Here is a 19,188-nt window from a genome sequence, read left to right on the forward strand (position 1 = left end):
TTGAGGAATTCAGGATGGGTAAAACTTTGTGGATCCACATAGGTTCCAGAACTTTCCTTCACAGAAATGTGAGGAAAATGTGATAGTTTTGACTAAGTTTGAGGTTTGCAAAGGAATCTGGGCATTAGAACCTGGTGAGAGCCAAACAAGTGACCCCATCCTTGATTTCCTGGGTTTCTAGTTTTCAAAAATATATAGGTTTGCTAGGTTTTCCTAAGTTCAGGCTGAGCTAGTGTTCAAAATCCACAGCTAGGCGCATTGCAAAATAAAGGTCAGTTTTCACTAGAAAAAATGGGATGTGTCCACGTTAAGTTTTGGGCCATTTCCTATCATGGGCACTAGGCATACCCACATAAGTGAGGTGCCATTTTTATCGAGCGACTTTGGGGAATGCTGTATAGGTGGAAGTTTGTGGATCCATGAAGATTCCAGAACTTTCCATCACAGAAATGTGAGGAAAGCATGTTTAAAAAAAAAAAAAGTTTGAGGCTTGCAAGGCATTCTGGGGAATAGAACCTGATGAGAGTCACACAAGTCACCCCATCCTGGATTCCCCTTAGTGTCTAGTTTAAAAAAATGCATATGTGTGATAGGTTTCTCTAGGTGCCGGCTGATCTAGGGTTCACAATCCACAGCTAGGCACATTGCAAAAAAAGGGTCAGTTTTCACGGGAAAAATGTGATGTGTTCTTGCTACGTTTTGGGCCATTTTCTGTTGTAGGCACTAGGCCTATCCACACAAGTGAGGTACCATTTTTTATGAAGAGACTTTGGGGATTGCAGGGTGTGTGGATGTTTGTGGATCCACACAGTTTCCAGTACTTTCCTATAACAGAAATGTGAGGAAAATGTTTCTTTTTTTTAAGTTTGTGGTTTGCAAGGATTTCGGGGTAACAGTACCTGGTAAGAGTCACACAAGTCACCTCATCCTGGATTCTCCTGGGTGTTGAATTTTCAAATAAGCATAGGTTTGCTAGGTTTCCGTAGGTGGCGGTCGAACTGGGGGGGTCACAATTCACACTAGGCACATTGAAAAATAATGGTCAGTTTTACGTTACATTTTGGGCTGTTTACTGTTGCGTGCACTAGGTCTACCCACACAAGTGAGGTCCCATATTTATCTGCAGGATTTGAGGAATTCAGGGTAGGTCAGAGATTGTGGATGCAAGCAGATTCTAGAATTCTCCATCACAGAAATGTGAGGAAAAGGTGTTTCTTTTTACAAAGTTTGTGGTTTGAAAGGTATTCTGGGTAACAGAACCTGGTGACAGTCAAACAAGTCACCCCATTCTGGATTTGCCTGGGTTTCTAGTTCATAACAATTTACAGGTTTGCTAGGTTTCCCCCAGGTGTCAGCTGAGCTAGGGTCCATAATCCACAGTTAGGCACATTGCAAAAAAGGGTCAGTTTTCACTAAAGAAATGTTTATGTCCATGTTGTGTTTTGGGCCGTTTCCTGTTACCACACTTGGCCTACCCACACAAGCGAGTTGACCCAAAACCGAGACTTGCTGCTGAGATAGCTACTATTGTATTTGAAGCCGAGACAATTGAGTGGATTTGTAAAAAGGAGGCAAGCTTCCTCCTAACTAAAGACCCTAGAATCCCATTTTTCTACACCCTACCTAAGATACACAAAGGCAACACCCCCGTACCTGGAAGACCTATTGGGTCAGGGATCGGGTCTCTGCTCAAACCACTCTCTAAATTTTGTGATTGTTTCTTGCAACCCCTGGTGAAACAAATACCCTCCTACATCCAAGATACCACGGATGTTCTACGTCTGATTGACAACATAGACGGGAGAGAAGGGGTGGATCTATTGGTCACCTTAGATGTGGAAGCACTCTACACTAATATCCCCGAGCGCCACCCTGGAGGCCATTGAATCTAGCCTCCTTACTGGGGAGTGGGTCTCTCCAACACCCATTGCTTTCATTATGAACTGTGCCACTCTAGCCCTCACTGAAAACTTCTTTGAGTACAACACTCTGCTCTTCCACCAAACGCAAGACACGTGAATGGGGAGCACCTTTTCCCCCAGTGTGGCCTGTTTGTACATGGCCACATTCGAAAGGGATGTCTTTATGAACCCCAATAATCCATACAGGGGTAATCTCACCATGTGGAAGCGTTTTATTGACGATATTCTCCTACTATGGAAAGGTGATGTGGACACATTTAAAGCCTTCTGTGAGTGGATTAATACACAAAATCCCTTTCCTAAATTCACAAGTACTGTATCCAGCAGCGATATCCCCTTCCTGGACCTCAGATATGGCTGACTGAGACAGGTCTACACACTAGCCTTTATAAAAAGAAAACAGACAGGAACAGTCTCCTCCTGTACTAGAGTCACCATCACAAATCCCTACGGGATAACCTCCCTTTTGGCCAGTTCCTTCGAATCAGAAGGAATTGTACCTCCCTGACTGACTACAAGACTGAGGGACAACTTCTGCAAAAAAACTTACCGGACAGGGGATACCCAGCCCGGAACACAAGACAATCATACAAACGGTATATGAACAATCCTAGGGAGGCATTGTTACAAGGAAGAGTGAGGGACACCACTGAAATACTCACCTGTGTAACCTCCTTTACCTGTAACTCAAACTTCATCAAAAAAACAAATTTACAGACACTGGGGGTAGTGAATAATGGAGCTTTGAACATTCCCAAACCTAGATTTGCGTTTAAGCGCACTCCAAATCTGAAAGATACCCTAGTCCATACTAGACCTAGGACTAAGGAAGTCAATATCCAGAGGACTCTCTTGGATCTACCACCAGTGGTCGGCCACTACCCATATGGCGGCTGTTCGGTCTGTGCTCAGACCAGCCCATACAAAGAGATCCAGCTGTCAGACACTTTTAGATGGCATTTCAAAAGTCACACAAATTGCAACACTACCAAATGAATCTACCTCCTTACATGCCCATGTGACTTGATTTATAGTGGTATGACTATGAGACAGGTGAAACTAAGAATCGTAGAGCATTAAAGCAACGTGAGGTGCCTGAAAACTACCACAAAGCTATATGCACACTAGAGGAAATTTGAACATAAAGCAGACAGCCTGAGGTGGCTGGTACTTGAGGCACACCAGAACATTACACAGAACGCATTGTTCAGGATTGAACAGCGTTGGGTGCATCGCCTTAGCACAGACAGCATTGGTCTTAATGACAATATACCTTGGGCTGTACTCAATAACCATTAGTGCCATACTTCATAAGTTACATGTGTACATACCAACTTGACAAACCAATGAGCTGAGTCCTCCTCCACTGTGCAGCATTCAAACTGCTCGAGCGCCTATAGCAGACTACACTCCTAGCACAATACTATGCCACAATGTCTAATACACACTGACATATCCCCCATGTAGACATATATGGCACACACCGTTGGTGCTCTATACCTACTACCTAGATCACCCGGTAGCTGCCTACGAGCACGCAGGTTTGCGAACCTATACTGGGTTTTTTCTACGGGAAATCTCCTTAATAAACCAACTGGGCACGCCACATATTTAATTGTGCACACGTAGAGGAATATATACACATACCCCACACTCTTGGGGATATCATCCCTCCATATGGTATAACCTCGAGTAATAATAGGGGCTACTCTAGAGAGCGCTAAACCTCCTAAGGGTGATCTGAGTATGCTTTCATACACAATTGCTTGAAAAGCATTTTGAGATAACAAGATCACTAAACACATATTGCCTTTGTGGCTTGTGACCTCTCCAAGATGGCTGACGCTCTAGATATCTAGATGGCGCCACCAATCCTGGGAACACAGTCGACTCACACTAGGCCATGGAGGTCCACGGTTCGTATGAGACTACCTAATACCTTTGTTTTAATGGTACTTTTGAAATAACAATAAACTCACTAAACATATACCACCCCTATGGCTTTTAACCATTCTAAGATGGCTGACGCTCTCACTCTCCAAGCTGGTGGGCGTGACGCAACTCGGTCCCTCACCAGGACGACAGACACGTCAGCAGGTCACCCAACAACACGAATCCCAGGCGGGCCCCGCTCGAGTTATAATGGTGGCAGGCTGCATTCAGCGCTGCACCGGTTCCTCGGCGAGAGCGTCTGGTAGGAGGTTGGCGCGGCTCCCACTGCAGAGAGGTAAGCACTCTGGCGGGGGCGGTGGTCTGTAAGCCGGCGACTTGACTTAGGAGGGAGCCCGGTTTTAACTTATTATGAGAATTGTTTAGTGTCACTTGGTCGACTTGACTTGCTTTTACTGCGGGACTCTGGACTTAGGGGCTACGTCTGATTCCTCCAATATTCCCGCATTACTCCTAATTTTGACCGGCAACGGGGGCATCTGGGGGCCGGCTGAGGCACTTGAGGCACTGTGCAAGTGTTTAGTCGCTGAGCTGACTACACCCGCCCTCCCTTGGGACTCGGCCAACCACCACCGGCTGTCCACGGTGTTTGGTCTAACATATTTTAGGACAGCGACGCTGGAACTCACCCACCCAGGGGGGCCAGCAGTATTCAGCATCCCCCGGGTTACACCTTGTGACACCTTGACAAAGCTATAGCTATCATCAATATACATTTAGAGCTTTGAGTATTTTACTTAGCACCCTGGGTGTGCCCGTCCTTTTTACTTTTTACCCACCTGTAGGACATCGACAACGTGGTGTCTTAGCACCTGGTGAATTCGGTGATGCACTCGCTCCATGACAGGAGGGTGAGTTACTTCCACCTCATGCCGTTTTGTTCGGCTGCTTTGTCTACTCCCCACTTCTGTGTCCCTGATACCAGTCATCAGGACTTTTTAACCCTTTTAACCTTTAGTTTCCTCAAAACTGGAAAGGCAATCCCTTTCCTTGCTTTCTTTTCCTTTCTTTCTGTCAGTTGTTTTAAATGAAGCGAGCACACTGTGGATGCCACCATAATCTCTTGCTTATGTCATCCGCTCCAGGTTTCTACAAAGCGGAACCCGGCACACTGTAGACTAGACCAACTATATGGACATCTAGTAGTGTAGATAGTTTCACTTGGTCCTGAAGAAATGCTGAGTATCTCTTTGAACACGATAGCATGAAACATATCTACCATTATTTGTTAGAGTAGGTTCTTGCTTTCACAGACCCTTAAGCCTGATAAAGCAACCACTCTCCTTGTTTTTAGCGTGGTGGGTTACCACTCAATTAAAAATTATTGTGGACTACCCAACCTCTTTTAAATCACTAAATCACATCTACACCCCTCACTACCATTCCCTAGGGCCCTCACACCCACAGCACCATACGGCAGGAACAAAAGATCCCCGCTAAAGAGCCCCTTTATGGGTGCCCGTCGGGTATTGCACCGCCGACCCGATGAGGGGCGAGCCATATGATGAAGCCTGACACCTAGCAAGCTGGGTGTGTGAGGTCTCTAGTTCCGAAAAGGAGAATTCCCCTCTCGTGTGCCTTCACTCACTTTCAAATTTTTTTTCAACTATCCTACTCCAGTTTTATGACCCAGGGGGAACTGTGCATTCCTTTTTTCTTGACACTGCACTAGGCCTACTCACAAAAGTGAGGTACCATTTTTATTGGGAGACTTAGGGAAACACAGAATTTTAGAGCAACTGTTATTACCTATTGACTTTCTATGCATTTCTGCCTTCCAAATGTAAGAAAATGAGAAAAAAATAGTCACTTTTAAAAGTGTCCCGTAATTCACATGCTATTATGGATACCCACAATATCAGAGATGTGCAAACAACTACTGCTTCTAAACACTATGTTTTATCACCATTTACGAAATGTATAGGTGCCTTGATACCTTTTTTCATTCTTTATATTTTACCAAATTAATTGCTATATACCCTTGTACACAATGAAAAACCATTGCAAGACGCAGCTCAGTTATTGGCTCTGGGTTCCTCAGGTTCTTGGTGAACTTACAAGTCCTATATATCCCCACAACCAGAAGCTTCCAGTGGATGTAATGGTATATTGCTTTAAAACGCCTTTCACACTTAGAAGGAGTTGCAGCTGAAAATGTTGGCACGCTTGGCTGTTTTTTTTAACTCATTTCCATACTTCTGATTTACAACTGTTAGTTTTTATAGAAAAAAGCCTTGAAGGTTCTACACAAATGACCCCTTGCTGAATTCCGAATGTGGTCTAACTCAAAGAAAAGTAGAGCTTCCTGGGATCCATTATTGCTTTCACACCAATTTCTACCACTAACTGGGAGTAGGTTGAAAGCACAAAAAGTAGCAAAAATAGGCTATGTAGAAAATGATGGCCTTCTGACAAAAGTCTGACTGTCCCTGAAAGCTGAGAAGATGATGATTTCAGCACCATAAACCCTTTGTTGATACCTTTTGCAGGGAAAAAAACAGACACTTTCTTCTGCAGCACATTTTCCCCACTTTTTCCTCAAAAAAGCAGAATTTAGCTGTATTTAGGCTAATTTCTGGATCCACTCCAGGGGAATCCACAAACCTTGGGTACCTCTAAAATCCTCATGATGCTGGAAGAAAAGGACACACATTTGGCACGGATACCTTATGTGAACAAAACGTTACAGGTGCATAGGCACGAACTACCCCAAATAGCCAAGCAAGCATTTGCAATTCAATTGGTCTTGCATTTGCGAGAGTTTCAGCTATTGGCATTGTAAATGTCAATGCCTTATATTAATGTGTTTTGAAAATCTGCCATAGGTGCATAAAAAACACTTTTGTACTTATAGTCCTTGCTTACAAGAAGCAAAGCTGGCAGTAACTGCGCCTCTTTTAATGCAAGTCTGTGGTGCTGAGTGATGTTGAGTTTGTGCTGTGCTGAGGTAGTGGTACGCTGATGCTGAGATGGGGCTGCGTTGGAGGTGGCGCACTGATGCTGAGATAGTGCTGTGCAGTGCTGATGTTAACGTGGTGCTGCGCTGATGCTGAGTTGGTAATGCATTGGTGGTGCTGTATTGATGCTGAGATGATGCTCAGGTGATGTTGAGGTAAGGCTGAGTAATGTGGATTCCCTCACCACCACTCGTTAACAGTGTCCATTAAGGCCCCATAACCACTAATATTAAGATGCATTTAATTCGTTATAAAGCGCCACATATACCAGTGTAGGGTGTCAGAGCACTTTGCATCACACCCAAATTACACGGAGACAATCATAAGTGTATACATTAGTGTAAAGGAAATGTTACATAACACAGAGGACTACCGGGTGTAGAAGTCACAAGTCATGCATATTGGTACCAAGCATATTGGTAGGCAGCATTGCTAAAGCGTGCTTGAGCCCCAGAAGAACAAACTCAGAAGTGAAAACAGAATACCATAGTTGGGCGTTCTCTTAAATAAAAAGAATCAATGTCCATCCAGATGAACTGTTTTTGCAACTTTAATATCTCCTCTAATCTTTCCTTTGCAGTGCTTGCAGTTCTTTGATGACAGATATAAATTCACTGTTGTGTTAAGATTTTAATTTATAAGCTGCAAGTAACAGAAGAGCAGTAACCCATCGACCTATTTGCAGTTTATGCACTTTGTAATTTGCATTGTACACTTTCTTCGCAGCTGGCACATAACCCCCTTGCTACCTTGTAATGAGTTGAAACCTCTTCCACTAAGCAACTCTGATCTCTCCAGCAAGAACATCAATCATCAGCGTTCTCTTGACATTTTTATTGTCTGGAAATTGCAGGAGGCCAGGAATGTGTGGAGTGCTTTAAAAAGCAAAATAAACTCGGAAACAATGCCCCTCTGAAGTTATTATCCAGTGCCATCGCACAGCCCTTGTGCTGGGACTGTTTTCTTGTTCTGCTATTATTTAATGTAGTACATTCAAATGCACATTTTAAAGGGGACATTTATCCAGAAGGAAACATTTTGGCCTTGGTGCAAAACTGATGAGGAGAAACTTCCAACTCCTCAGCCAGCTGCCAAGCACAAGTCCTGGAGGGGAGGAAAAACACATGCAGCATAGATATTAAAGTATAATTTCAAGCTGTGTTAAAGTTTTGGTTTAACTTTTTACATGATTTAGAGTTGCAGTAGCTAGAAAGCATGGCTGGCTGCTTCTGGCTTCGGACAGGAAGGACAAGACCTGAATGCTGTAATAAAATGTAAGCAGTCACGTCTGAGCACCCACAGTGTAAAAAGAGGTTGAAAACATAATAAAATCGTCCTCCCCATGACCAGATCAACAGAACACAGTGTAATGATATTGTCCTAAGTCCCTGCTCCTTGGAGGAAAAAGAATGGACAAAGAGGCAGGACTGACCATTAGTAAGCAAAGATTTTTAAAGGACATTGAAACAAACAAATGAGAAGTAAGTAATGGCATTTGGCCCACAGAGATATATGTATACTGAAGTATACAAGAGGTTGTACGCTTACCCTCGACCTAAAAAAGGATTAGCACTGGGGGCAGGAGTAGGGGGCTAGCAGGGAAAGGGCTGTTCTTATGGTACAAGGGAATTTATGTGCTATTCTGTCCTCGTTGTCCTCTTTCTTTTTGAGATTTTTCTTTTGTGAGGGAATTTATTGTTGCAATAATTATTATTTCCTAATATGTCAATCGCTGTCATTATCATCGTTTAAAAGAATATCATCCTTTTATATGGACTTTTTGTTGTCTTTGTTTTCACAAATTCTGATGTCTGGATCTCATGTATTAACTTATAGAATTACCAAGAGTTGGGCTGTGAATGTCCCCAGCAGGGTATATGGATGTGTTTCACTGCCTGGAGTGTGCAGCAGTGACAGCTCCTCCGCTAAGGTGGAGGAGCGTCACCCCACTGCCTTCCAGCAGGAAATAAAGGGAAAAAGAAAATGATATCAACATAATGTTATGATCAATTTACATTGTCCTCCTGCTGTGGAACCTTGTATGAGGGGGCTAGTGGGCGGCGCTGAACAGCAGGAGAGGAGGGTACAACCCTCCTAAATACGCAATGGCTGTTTGGTCAGCCATACGCACTATCCCTGTTCTCCGTGCAGGCTGCATTACAGCCTGCATGAGGACATGCTCACCCTTTCAGCCCCTGGCTGGCACTCAAGCCAATCCCAACACTTCATTGCAGCATAGTGATTGGTCTGGGGAGCCTGTGTGCCGGGTGCTCCTTATTCTTTGAAGAGGAGGGCAGAGACGCTGGACCAAGTGCAGTATGGTAAGTGTTTTTTTTTTTTATTATGTTGTGACCAGCGTGCTCCCCAACCCCTCCGCCCCCACACTAGTCACCCGCGAGCCATGCCAGTCACCAATGGTGTGCAGGCCTGCCTCAGGTACTTGACACGTCAAACATTCCCTGAAGACAGTGAGAATTGTCTGTGAGCCAGTAAGACCCATCACACATACTGTTTGGGGTGATTTTAACCTGCACTGGTACCTGAGTCACGCTACTCTTGTGTTTTGCCCTAGAAATAGAAGTGGGAAACATGCTGAATTCTTTTTTTAATAAATAGAGTGGGCTGGTGAAAAAGGTCAAGCAGGTTTTTCCTCCATATGGAAAATGTGCATATAAAAAAATGTTCAACCTTTACAAAATTACATGGTAAAATCAGCTTTAGGACTTAAATCCGGTGACATAGCTGGTGCTTATTTAACCTTTGTCATTCGAATTTTTCCACCAGTTAATTTCGTGAATTTTCCAGTGCTAAGTGTGAGCCGAGAAAAGCATTATATTGCAATGTAGTGTTTGCACCAAAAGGCACGTCTGATGAGATTCTTTGCTGTAGGAATCACGTAGAGTTCCGCATGGGCTGAATACATAGATTGCGTTACTCCCCTTCAGTAATTATGTACAAAAGAACGTCATGCATACATAGCTATAGATGAAAGTAATACGGATGAGGTATGTTCCCTACGGAGACCAGCAGTAAAGATAATACTGAGATTGCAATAGAGCGGTTCAAGAAGAATAAGACATGAGTATGCCGGAATGAAGGTATGGTAGTAAATATACACTGTGCCACTGAACCTATATTGGTGTCCTGTCCTGTACCATTCCTGCAAGTGTTGGGTTATGAAAGGAATCAGCTATATTCAGTATTTGTTGGCACATATTGTATTACTGAATGGGCGCTGCATGCGGGTGGGACCAATATAATCCTCTCTGGAGTGACAGCTCCAACTTCACATTTTTTAAGTGGGTGTGACCATGAAGGTGTGGCATTTTGTGTGGCATTTTCCCTACCTCGTTCTTCTCCGTTTAAGTTATGTGCTTGGCTTATGTTGACTATAGATTGTAGCAGTGCACTTAGTTTTCTGCGCTGCGGTCATTTTTCTATTCTCAATCATTTTATTGCATCAATCGTGAACTTTACACGTGCTCAACTGTGCTCAAATTGTTGAATGATTCATAATTGTATTTGTGACAGACTCGTTATAACCAGGTGCTAAGAGAGGGAGGAAGCTGGAGCTGGGGACACGTGGGAATGTGATGGGGGAGTTTAATTCAATTCACGGACACACACGTTCTATTTTACTCACGTGCTTAATAATCTATTGTTGACCCTATTATTCGGCTTTTCAGTTGACTTCGGATCCTGGTACGAGCACGTGAAGGGCTGGTGGGCAAAAAGAAACGAGCTCCGTCTTCTCTACCTCTTCTACGAGGACATGAAAGAGGTAGGTGTGAAGTGATCGGGCTGTGGACTAGCTCTCTTTGATGCAATCATGGTTAGGGAACCCTATCTTGAAATGTATGAATTCAGACTGTATTTTAAGTTTCCAGTTATACTTATCCTAGATTCGATCTCTGTATTTTGAGTAAACCTATTTTTATAGGATCAAATAAAGTGGTACATGTTACTTGGAGGTGCAGATTTGTCATAAAGTATTGCACATGAAGGGCACAGACAAAGTGCACAATAATAGTTATTCTGGTACCTTATCAAGTTAAGAAAACCGTGCTAGTCTAAACATACTTTTATTCTCAGAGCTGTTTTCTTCAATTGGTACTGTTAGAAATGTGGGTCTCTAGTTGGCAGAGGTAGGTACCTTTGTCCAAATAGGGACCCTTGCTTCTAGTCAGGGTAAGGGGGATACACACTTTAGATAACCCCTGCTCACCCCCTTGGTAGCTTGGCACGAGGAGACTGGCTTATCCCAAAGGCAATGTGTAAAGTATGTGTACCAACAAATAATAATAATAATAATAATAAGAAGGCATTTATAAAGCGCATGGCTGCACAAAACTGTGTATCCCCGCGCTTACTGCTAACAAAAATATATCAGAGGGAAAGAGTTGGAAAAGAATTCTAACAAATTTATTGCGGGAAGAGGTGAGTTTTTAATTTAGCTCTGAATAGAGTTTCCGAGGGTTCCATTCGCAGATGCACTGGGAGGGCATTCCAATGTTTCACTGCTAAGTAGCGAAAGGATCTGGCCCCCATTTTTGCTCTGGAAATACGGGGAAGTTTGAATTGTGTCATACCAGATGATCTTAGGTCTCTGATCGGGCGATGGATGGTTAAGAGATTTCTGAGGTAGATAGGTCCTTTATTGTGGGCAATCCGATGGGCGTAGCAAAGGCTTTTAAATCTGATTATTTCCCTAACAGGGAGCCAGTGCAATTTGGACAGGGCAGCTTTGGAAGATGTTCTTCTGGGAAGACCCAGCACCATGCGAGCGGCAGCATTTTGGATGCATTGAAGCTGGTGTAAATGCTTCTGGTTAAGGCCTAAAAGGAGAACGTTTCCGTAATCTAAATGGGGTGTTATTAGAGCGTGTACAATGGTTTTTCTGACTCCAATAGGGATGAGATCAATGATTTTCCGCAGGGTTTTTAACCTGCCAAAGCTCTTGCCTGTTATTTTGCTGACTTGGGATTTTCCCGAAAGATCCGAGTCAATCATAACCCCTAAATTTTTGACCTTTTCTACAGGGCAGGGGAGTTCACCCAGGGCCGTCGGCCACCATGCCTGGGACCATATAGATGTTTTGTTCCCTACCACCAACACCTCTGTCTTGTCTCCATTTAAGCGGAGGCAAGTGTTGTCCATCCAAGTGGCTACAGCAGCCATGCAACCAGAGAAATTGGTGGCATATTTCTCGCTGTCTGGGGTGAGTTTGAGCATTAGTTGGGTGTCGTCGGCATAACTGACAATGCCCACCCCAAAATCCTCTACAACGTGGGACAATACCATTGTGAAAACACCACAAAAAAACAGCACACCAGTTTAGAAAAATAAAATATCTAAACTCAACAACACCAAACGACTAAAAAACAACACACACAGTTAAAAATATGACTTTCAAAAGGTTTCAAGAAGGTGTACCATAGTACACTATTGATGCATGACTTTTACACAAAGTACCTGTAGTTGCTTAAAAATTCACAAGGCCAAACACCTGAGACCATGGGGAGGCAATGGGACACTCCAGCTGCAACAGAGGAAGGGTTGTGTCAAATCTGGTCTGTATCGGAAGTGATGTGTTGATTCTTCATGACGGTTCCGGTCTGCAGGTGACGCATCGGAAAAATGTGCCGCACAGGTGCGATGCGTGGGAATCAGGATGTGTCAGTGAACCATGTGGTGGCATTGAGTGGTGCTGCATCGGTTTTCTTCAGCTGTGATCCCTCGATGGGTCGATTCTTGCAGCGGCGACAGGCACTGTGTCGGTTTTTCCCAGAGGCACAGCGATGCATGGAAATTCTTCTTGCGCCATGGAGATGCATAAGAAAAACAGCCTGCAAGAAGAGCAATGCGTACATTTTTGCAGTTTTTCAAGTTTTTTCTTTCTACCAGCTCCCAAACAGCAGCAATAACCAGAGGTCCAAAGCTGGCATAGGCACCTCTTGGCAGGTCAGATCTCACAGCAGCAGAGTTCAGGGGAGCTGAGGGTGTATAACAGAAGGACCAGCACACACAGGCCCTTGGATATCACTTTCAAGCAGGGGACACAGTAAAGTCCTTTGCCTTTTCTTGGCAGAAACAGCAACGGCAGGCCTGCCCCACACAGTACACAGCAAAGGGGTGTTACTTCTCCTCAGTATCTCCAGGTCTTCTCCTTGGCAAAGGGTCCTCTTGAATTCCAGGGATGATCTAAAGTTCTGAGGTCTGGGCCCTAATATTTATACAGCAAAATCCTTTGTTTGTTCTCTGGTGGCAAAGAATCCCTGTGCTCAGTCAAAACCAATTCAGTCCTCTCTGGTACAGCTTCTTGGCAGGAGGTGGAGACAGAATTGTGGAAGGCAGGCCAGGCCCATTATGGTGAAAGGAAATCTCCTACCCTGCTCTAAATGCAGCCCAGTTCTATTCAGCCCAGCCCTGACTAATTCAGACTCTCTGGAGCCACTGCACATGCCCAGCCCCTGTCGTTCTAAAGCAAGACAGCCAATACACATCCTAGCAGAGGCAGACTAGATGGCTAAGCAAGAAAATACCTACTTTCTAAAAGTAGTATTTTCAAACACAGAATGTAAAAATCACCCTTACTAAAAGATGCATTTTAACATTCTGTGTTCAGGCATACTAAACTTTATTTTCCAATCATGTTCCCAGGAGTAGTTATGCTTATAGGATGTTATAAGCAAATGTCCCATTCTATCCTATGGGAACAGATAGCCTTGCAATAGTGAAAAGCAGGACATGCTACACACACCAGGGCATGTCCTACCTTTTGCATGCACTGCAGCCTGCCCACAGGGGTACCTTGGGCCAACCTTCAGGGTCACTAACATGTAAGAAAAGGGAAGGGTAGGGCATGGCAGTTGGGTGCATTTTTCAGGTTGGCATGGCAGTTTAAATCTGTGCACAGACACTGCATTGGCAGGCCTGAGATACCTTTGTAGGGCTACTCATGTGGGTTGCACAATCAGTGCTGCAGGCCCGCATTTGACCTTCAGGCCCTGGCACACATAGTGCACATTGCTAGGGGCTTACCAGAAAATCAAATATGCCAATCAGGGAGAACCAATCATAATAAAAGTTTCAATTGGGAGCACTTGCACTGTGACACTGAGCAGAAGAGGCAAAGTTCCCAAAGCATCTAAGGCAGCAAAGATGAAATCCAGCATTGCATAAAAAATTGGAGGTAGAGGCAAAAAGACCCAGGAAACCCCGCCAAGGATGCAAGATCTAACAGGTATTTATATAATATATTCAGATTAAACAGTGGAAATTACACCACAAACTTCCTTTGATAAATTTGGCTTAAAACTGACACAATTGCACTTCCATTTTTAATGATATGCATTTCCATTAATTTTGAAGCTATCTATGCTATTAGAGGTGGGAACCATTATCACTGAGGTTCCCTTTTATGCATTACACTGTGTTGTCTTAAGACCATAATTCAATTGACGCAGACACAGTAGATTCAGGTCAACATGTGAAATAGTGTTTGATCTGGGGTTTCTAGTTGACAGAGGTAGGTACCAATGTCCAAATAGGGACGCTTGCTTCTAGTCAGGGTAAGGGGGATACATACTTTAGATAACCCCTGCTCAACCTCTTGGTAGCTTGGCATGAGCAGACAGGCTTATCAAAGGCAATGTGTAAAGTATTTGTACCAACACTCACAGTAACACAGTGAAAACACCACAAATGGACTCCACACCAGTTTAGAAAAATAAACGTATTTAAACTAAACAAGACCAAAATGACAAAAATCCAACATACACAGTTCAAGATATGATCTCAAAAGTGTTCTTAAGGTTTGCATCAAAATAATCCACAGATGCGTCACGTTTAGCCAACAGTACCTTTAGTTGCGAAAAAGTTACAAAACAGAAGCTGGTGCGGTGGAAAACAAGCGATGCGTCACTCCTGAGACCCTGGGGAGGCGATGCGACAGCCCCGCTGGACGCAGTGGTTGTGCTGCAACGAATGTGGTCTGTATGGGGACGCAGGCGATATCTTGTATGAATTCCGGTGCGTAGGTTCTGTAGGAAGCGTCTCGCAAAGGCTCGATGCGGCTATCTCCAGTGCGGGTACGATCTCAGGTGTGGCGACGATGCGCGGCGCAGTGTTGATCTTCTTTTCTCGCAGCCCCTCGATGCCATGGCTCTGCGACAATGCTTACAGCGACGTGATCCAGTCCGCATGCAAGCGGTGCAGAGATCTCACCCAGCGATGACAGGCGCTGCGACAATCTCATTCTTCACAGCGGCGGGAATTTCCTCGCACTGTCGGGGATGCGCTCCACAAGCGAGCAATGCGTCAAAACTTGCAGATTGTCTTAGTTTCTCCTTCTCCAGCTTCCCAAACAGCAGGCACAACTTCCAAAGGCCTCCAGTCGGATTCAGGACTCAGGAAGGGCAGAACACCCTCAGCAGAGTTAAGGGGAAGCTGGGGGTGAAGTCCTTTTGTTCCTGGGACTTCTTAACAGGAGGCCAGCTCACTTCAGGCCTTTGGAGATCTCTTCAAGCAAGGGGACAAAGCAACAACAAAGTCCTTCCCCTCTCGTTGGCAGCAAAGCAACTGCAGGTCAGCCCACACACACACAGCAGGACAGTCCTTCCTCTTCAGTCTTCCAGCTTTCTCCTTGGCAGAGATTCCTTCTTGATTCCAGGATGATCTAATTTTCTGTAATCTGGGCAGCCCTTCTTATACCAGTCTTTCCTTTGTTCTCTGGGTGCAGAGAGGCATTGGCTTGTTCAGAACCAGTTCAGGTCAGTTCCTGAGCACTTTGTTTTTCTGTCTTCTCCTTTCCTTTCAGAGAGAGGGGCAGGGTCGTCAGGCGCCCAGCAGGAGGTGGAGCCAGCATTGTGGAAGGCAGGCACAGCCCTATTCAGGCCCTGGTGCTCTGATGCTATCCCCTTCCACCACTCTAGATGCAGATGGAGCTATTCAGCCCAGGTATGACCCACTAAGCCTCAGGGAGCCACCCAGCTCCTGTCACTCACAAACTAGACAGTCAATTCACAAACAGGCCAAGGCACACAGAAATGTCAGACAAGAAAACAGCCACTTTCTAAAAGTGCTGTTTTCAAACACAGGATTGAAAAACCATCTTTCCTAAAATATTTGTTATTAAATTCTGAGTTCAGGGATACCAGACTTTTATGTCCTATCTTGCTCCTATGGGAAGAAATGCAGGTAACCATTGTACACAGCATTCCCCATTATAGCCTATGGGCAAGATAGCCTTTCAATAGTAAAAAATGAAAATGGCTGTAATTCACTACCAGAGCATGTCACCCACACTGGTACATGCTCTATCTTTCACATACACTGCATACTGCCCAGGTGGGTACCTTGAGCCTTCCATAGGGGTGTCCAATGTGTACAGAAAGGGAAGGGTTAGGCCTGGTCAGTGAGGACACTGGCCAGGCTGACATGGCAGTTAGTTCACAGACTGCGCACAGGCACTGCATTGGCAGGCCTGAGAAACCATTTTAGGGCTACGCCTGTGGGTGGCACAACCAGTGCTGCAGGCCCACTAGTAGCATTTGCCTTACCAACCCTGGCACACTCAGTGCACTTTACTAGGGCCTTACAGGTAAACAAATATGCCAATCATGGATAACCAATCATCATAACAATTTACCTAGGGAGTACCTGCACTTTGACACTGATCTGGCAAAGTGCCCAGAGCATCTAAACCAGCAGAAACGAAATCCAGCACAGCGTCAAAAATACAGGAGGTAGAGGCAAAAAGACAGGGGAACCCACGCCAAAGATGCTAGGTCTAACAAATAGCATTAAGCATGTCCAGAGAATAAACAGAGAGGAGAAGCAAATTCAACCAAACAGCATTTGCAGAGTGCAGCACTGTCATCCCTGGGGTATCAGGGTGCGGTGGTAGAGCATGTGGTATCTGGACACAGTGGTTCGTGGTCTCCATCGGAAGGCCAGGTCAAGAGGAAACGGTGGCAAGAGGGAAGAAATTAGCATAAAAAGGCAAAATGAAGGGGAGCAAAACAAAGAGCAGAAAAGGCAAAATAGAAGGTAGAAAAACAACGAGCAGAAAAGGCAAAATAGAAGGAAGACAAATGAGCAGAAGAGGCAAAACAGAGGTGAAGAGGGCAAAAGTGAGTGTAGATAAACGAGCAGAAAGGCCAAACAGAAGGTTGATAAATCAGCTGAAAATGGTAAAACAGAAGGTAGACAAAACAAGGAGCAGAAAAGACAAAACAGCGGGCAGAAAAATGAGTATGAAAAGCAAATCAGAGGGCTGAAAAACAAGCTATAAAGGCAACTCAGAGCAGAAGCGGATAAAACCAAGGGTAGAAAAAGTTGCAGAATGGGCAAAATGAAGTGCAGAAAATCGAGCAAAAAAAGGCCAAACAGAGGGCAGAAAAATTAGTAGAAAGGCAAGACGGAGCAGAAGATGGCAAAAACATGGGGCAGAAAATGCGCAGAAAAGGCAAAACGGAGGGCAAAAAACAAGCAGGAAAGACAAAAGAGAGGGCAGAAAAAGCCAAGACAGAGGGCAGAATAATGAGCAGAAACAGCAAAATAGTGCAAGAAACTAGCAGAGGAGGCTCAAACTAGGGGCAGTAGCTAGACAGGTAAAAGAGGTTAATGGCCTGCAGGCACGCTGGACTGTAGAAGTGTCACAGGGGAAGCTGGCACGAGGACCGGCATAATACATTTCAGTCATGATGGCATAGGAGAACAAAATTCATGTGATAATACTTATGAGGGGAAATGGAATCTGAATGTACACATTTGTAAGATCTGCACAGAAATTATATAAAGTGTCTGGATTGTGGGTGAGGGAGATAGAAGCAATAACAACTAAACTGTAATAAGGACTGCAACAGACCAAACAACTCATTGTGGAGAAGCAAAGATTGATCTGGTCGCTAATTCTAGCTTCTGGTGATTCTTCAGGAAGATAATTTGCAGACTTGTTCTGGTAGTCATTATCTGTCACAATGCATAGTTTTGTGAATATATATTAAAATTATGAAGGGCATTGATGTAAATACTACCTCAGTGTGAGTTCTGATAGCGACATCACAGCATCTGAATCCCATTTGAAAAATATCTTCATGCATTTTTCTGATTGTTCACCAACATCTTGTATTGCTTTGTCAATTACATCTGAAACTCATCTTCTCAGGATCTAGAGAGTGAAATCCGAAAGTTGTTGACGTTCCTGGAGAAGGACATTGATGAGGAGGTTCTGAAGAAGATTGTTCATCATGCCTCATTCCAAGTAATGAGAGACAATCCAATGACCAACTATAAGACAATATCAAATAACATCTTGGATCAAAATGTTTCACCTTTCATGCGAAAAGGTATGTAACTGTTATATCCATTGTAATGTATGCTTTGAATTGTGTATGTAATAGAGTGGTGGGAAATGATGCTGTAGGTGTCTCCTAGTCCTAAAGAAGCTGGATTGCCATACATTGGGTTCCCTCCTGCTGTTGAAATATTTTCAGTGAAAATGCACCAGGCAGCTGGTAACAGTCAAAAAGTATTTTACTAAAGGTTTGGCCTTTGGCATTTGTAAGGTTCCAATATTGTAGGTTGGAATGCTTGTTCATAGAGAACCATACTGTTCCCTAACCACAGGTTTATCATTCACTTTCTTGAATGATACGCTTTGACCCTTGTCTGCAAAAAAACAACAGGTAATCATTATTGCTGGGCCTTTTAGTTATTCAGTTATTGCTGACAGTACCTCTACATCCTGTATATTATTGAAAGAAACAGTTTTTGGTCTGTAGATTGAAGAAAGATAGAACCAATTTTAATCAAGTAAATAGGTCCAACATGTTTATGTCTGTCGATGAAAATGGAGACCAAACATCAACTTTTATGTCAACAAGAGGGTGCTTTGGCTTATCTGAAGCAGTGGCAGTTCCTTTTATTGGGCTCAGGGGCTATGCCCCCTTTGTTTTCTGGCCCATTTGTTTCTTCTATGCCAAGTTTGAATAATAATAAATCATTCATTCCTGGTGTAACAAAAGAAACATGCTGGGCATTCTGTCCAGCAACAGTCTCTGTATGGGGGCTGGTGCAGGTGCTCTAAGGTGCCTTTCAGAGAGAGAACCAGGACTGGACACATTTCATCCAGGGCTTTGGGGCACTGGCATACCTCAGTACCTCCCTTATATGTAACATACTGAGACATCACTGATAAAGGTAGCCATCGGCACTGCAGGCTTAATCCCGCAGCTATGCGTTTATCAACATGCCACCCCAAAATCTTTCCCAACTCATCACAGATTTAGAAAAGCTGGGATAAACAAGTAGAGACTGAAACCTGGTACCTATGACTGACTGCACAGGTGCACAAT

General features: G+C 44.1%; 1 protein-coding gene across 1 annotated transcript in view; it reads left to right on the forward strand.

Moving 5' to 3' along the window:
- The window catches only part of LOC147728932 (sulfotransferase 1 family member D1-like), a 388,090-nt gene that overhangs the window by 267,852 nt on the left and 101,050 nt on the right, over positions 1–19,188 (forward strand). Inside the window, exons 6-7 of the mRNA XM_086959172.1 lie at positions 10,516–10,610; positions 18,000–18,180. Coding sequence (XP_086815298.1) covers positions 10,516–10,610; positions 18,000–18,180 — 276 coding nt within the window. The remainder of the gene's footprint in view (positions 1–10,515; positions 10,611–17,999; positions 18,181–19,188) is intronic.

This window comes from Lissotriton vulgaris, chromosome 2_2, assembly GCF_964263255.1.
Source record: "Lissotriton vulgaris chromosome 2_2, aLisVul1.2, whole genome shotgun sequence".
NCBI classification, from domain to species: Eukaryota; Metazoa; Chordata; class Amphibia; order Caudata; family Salamandridae; genus Lissotriton; species Lissotriton vulgaris.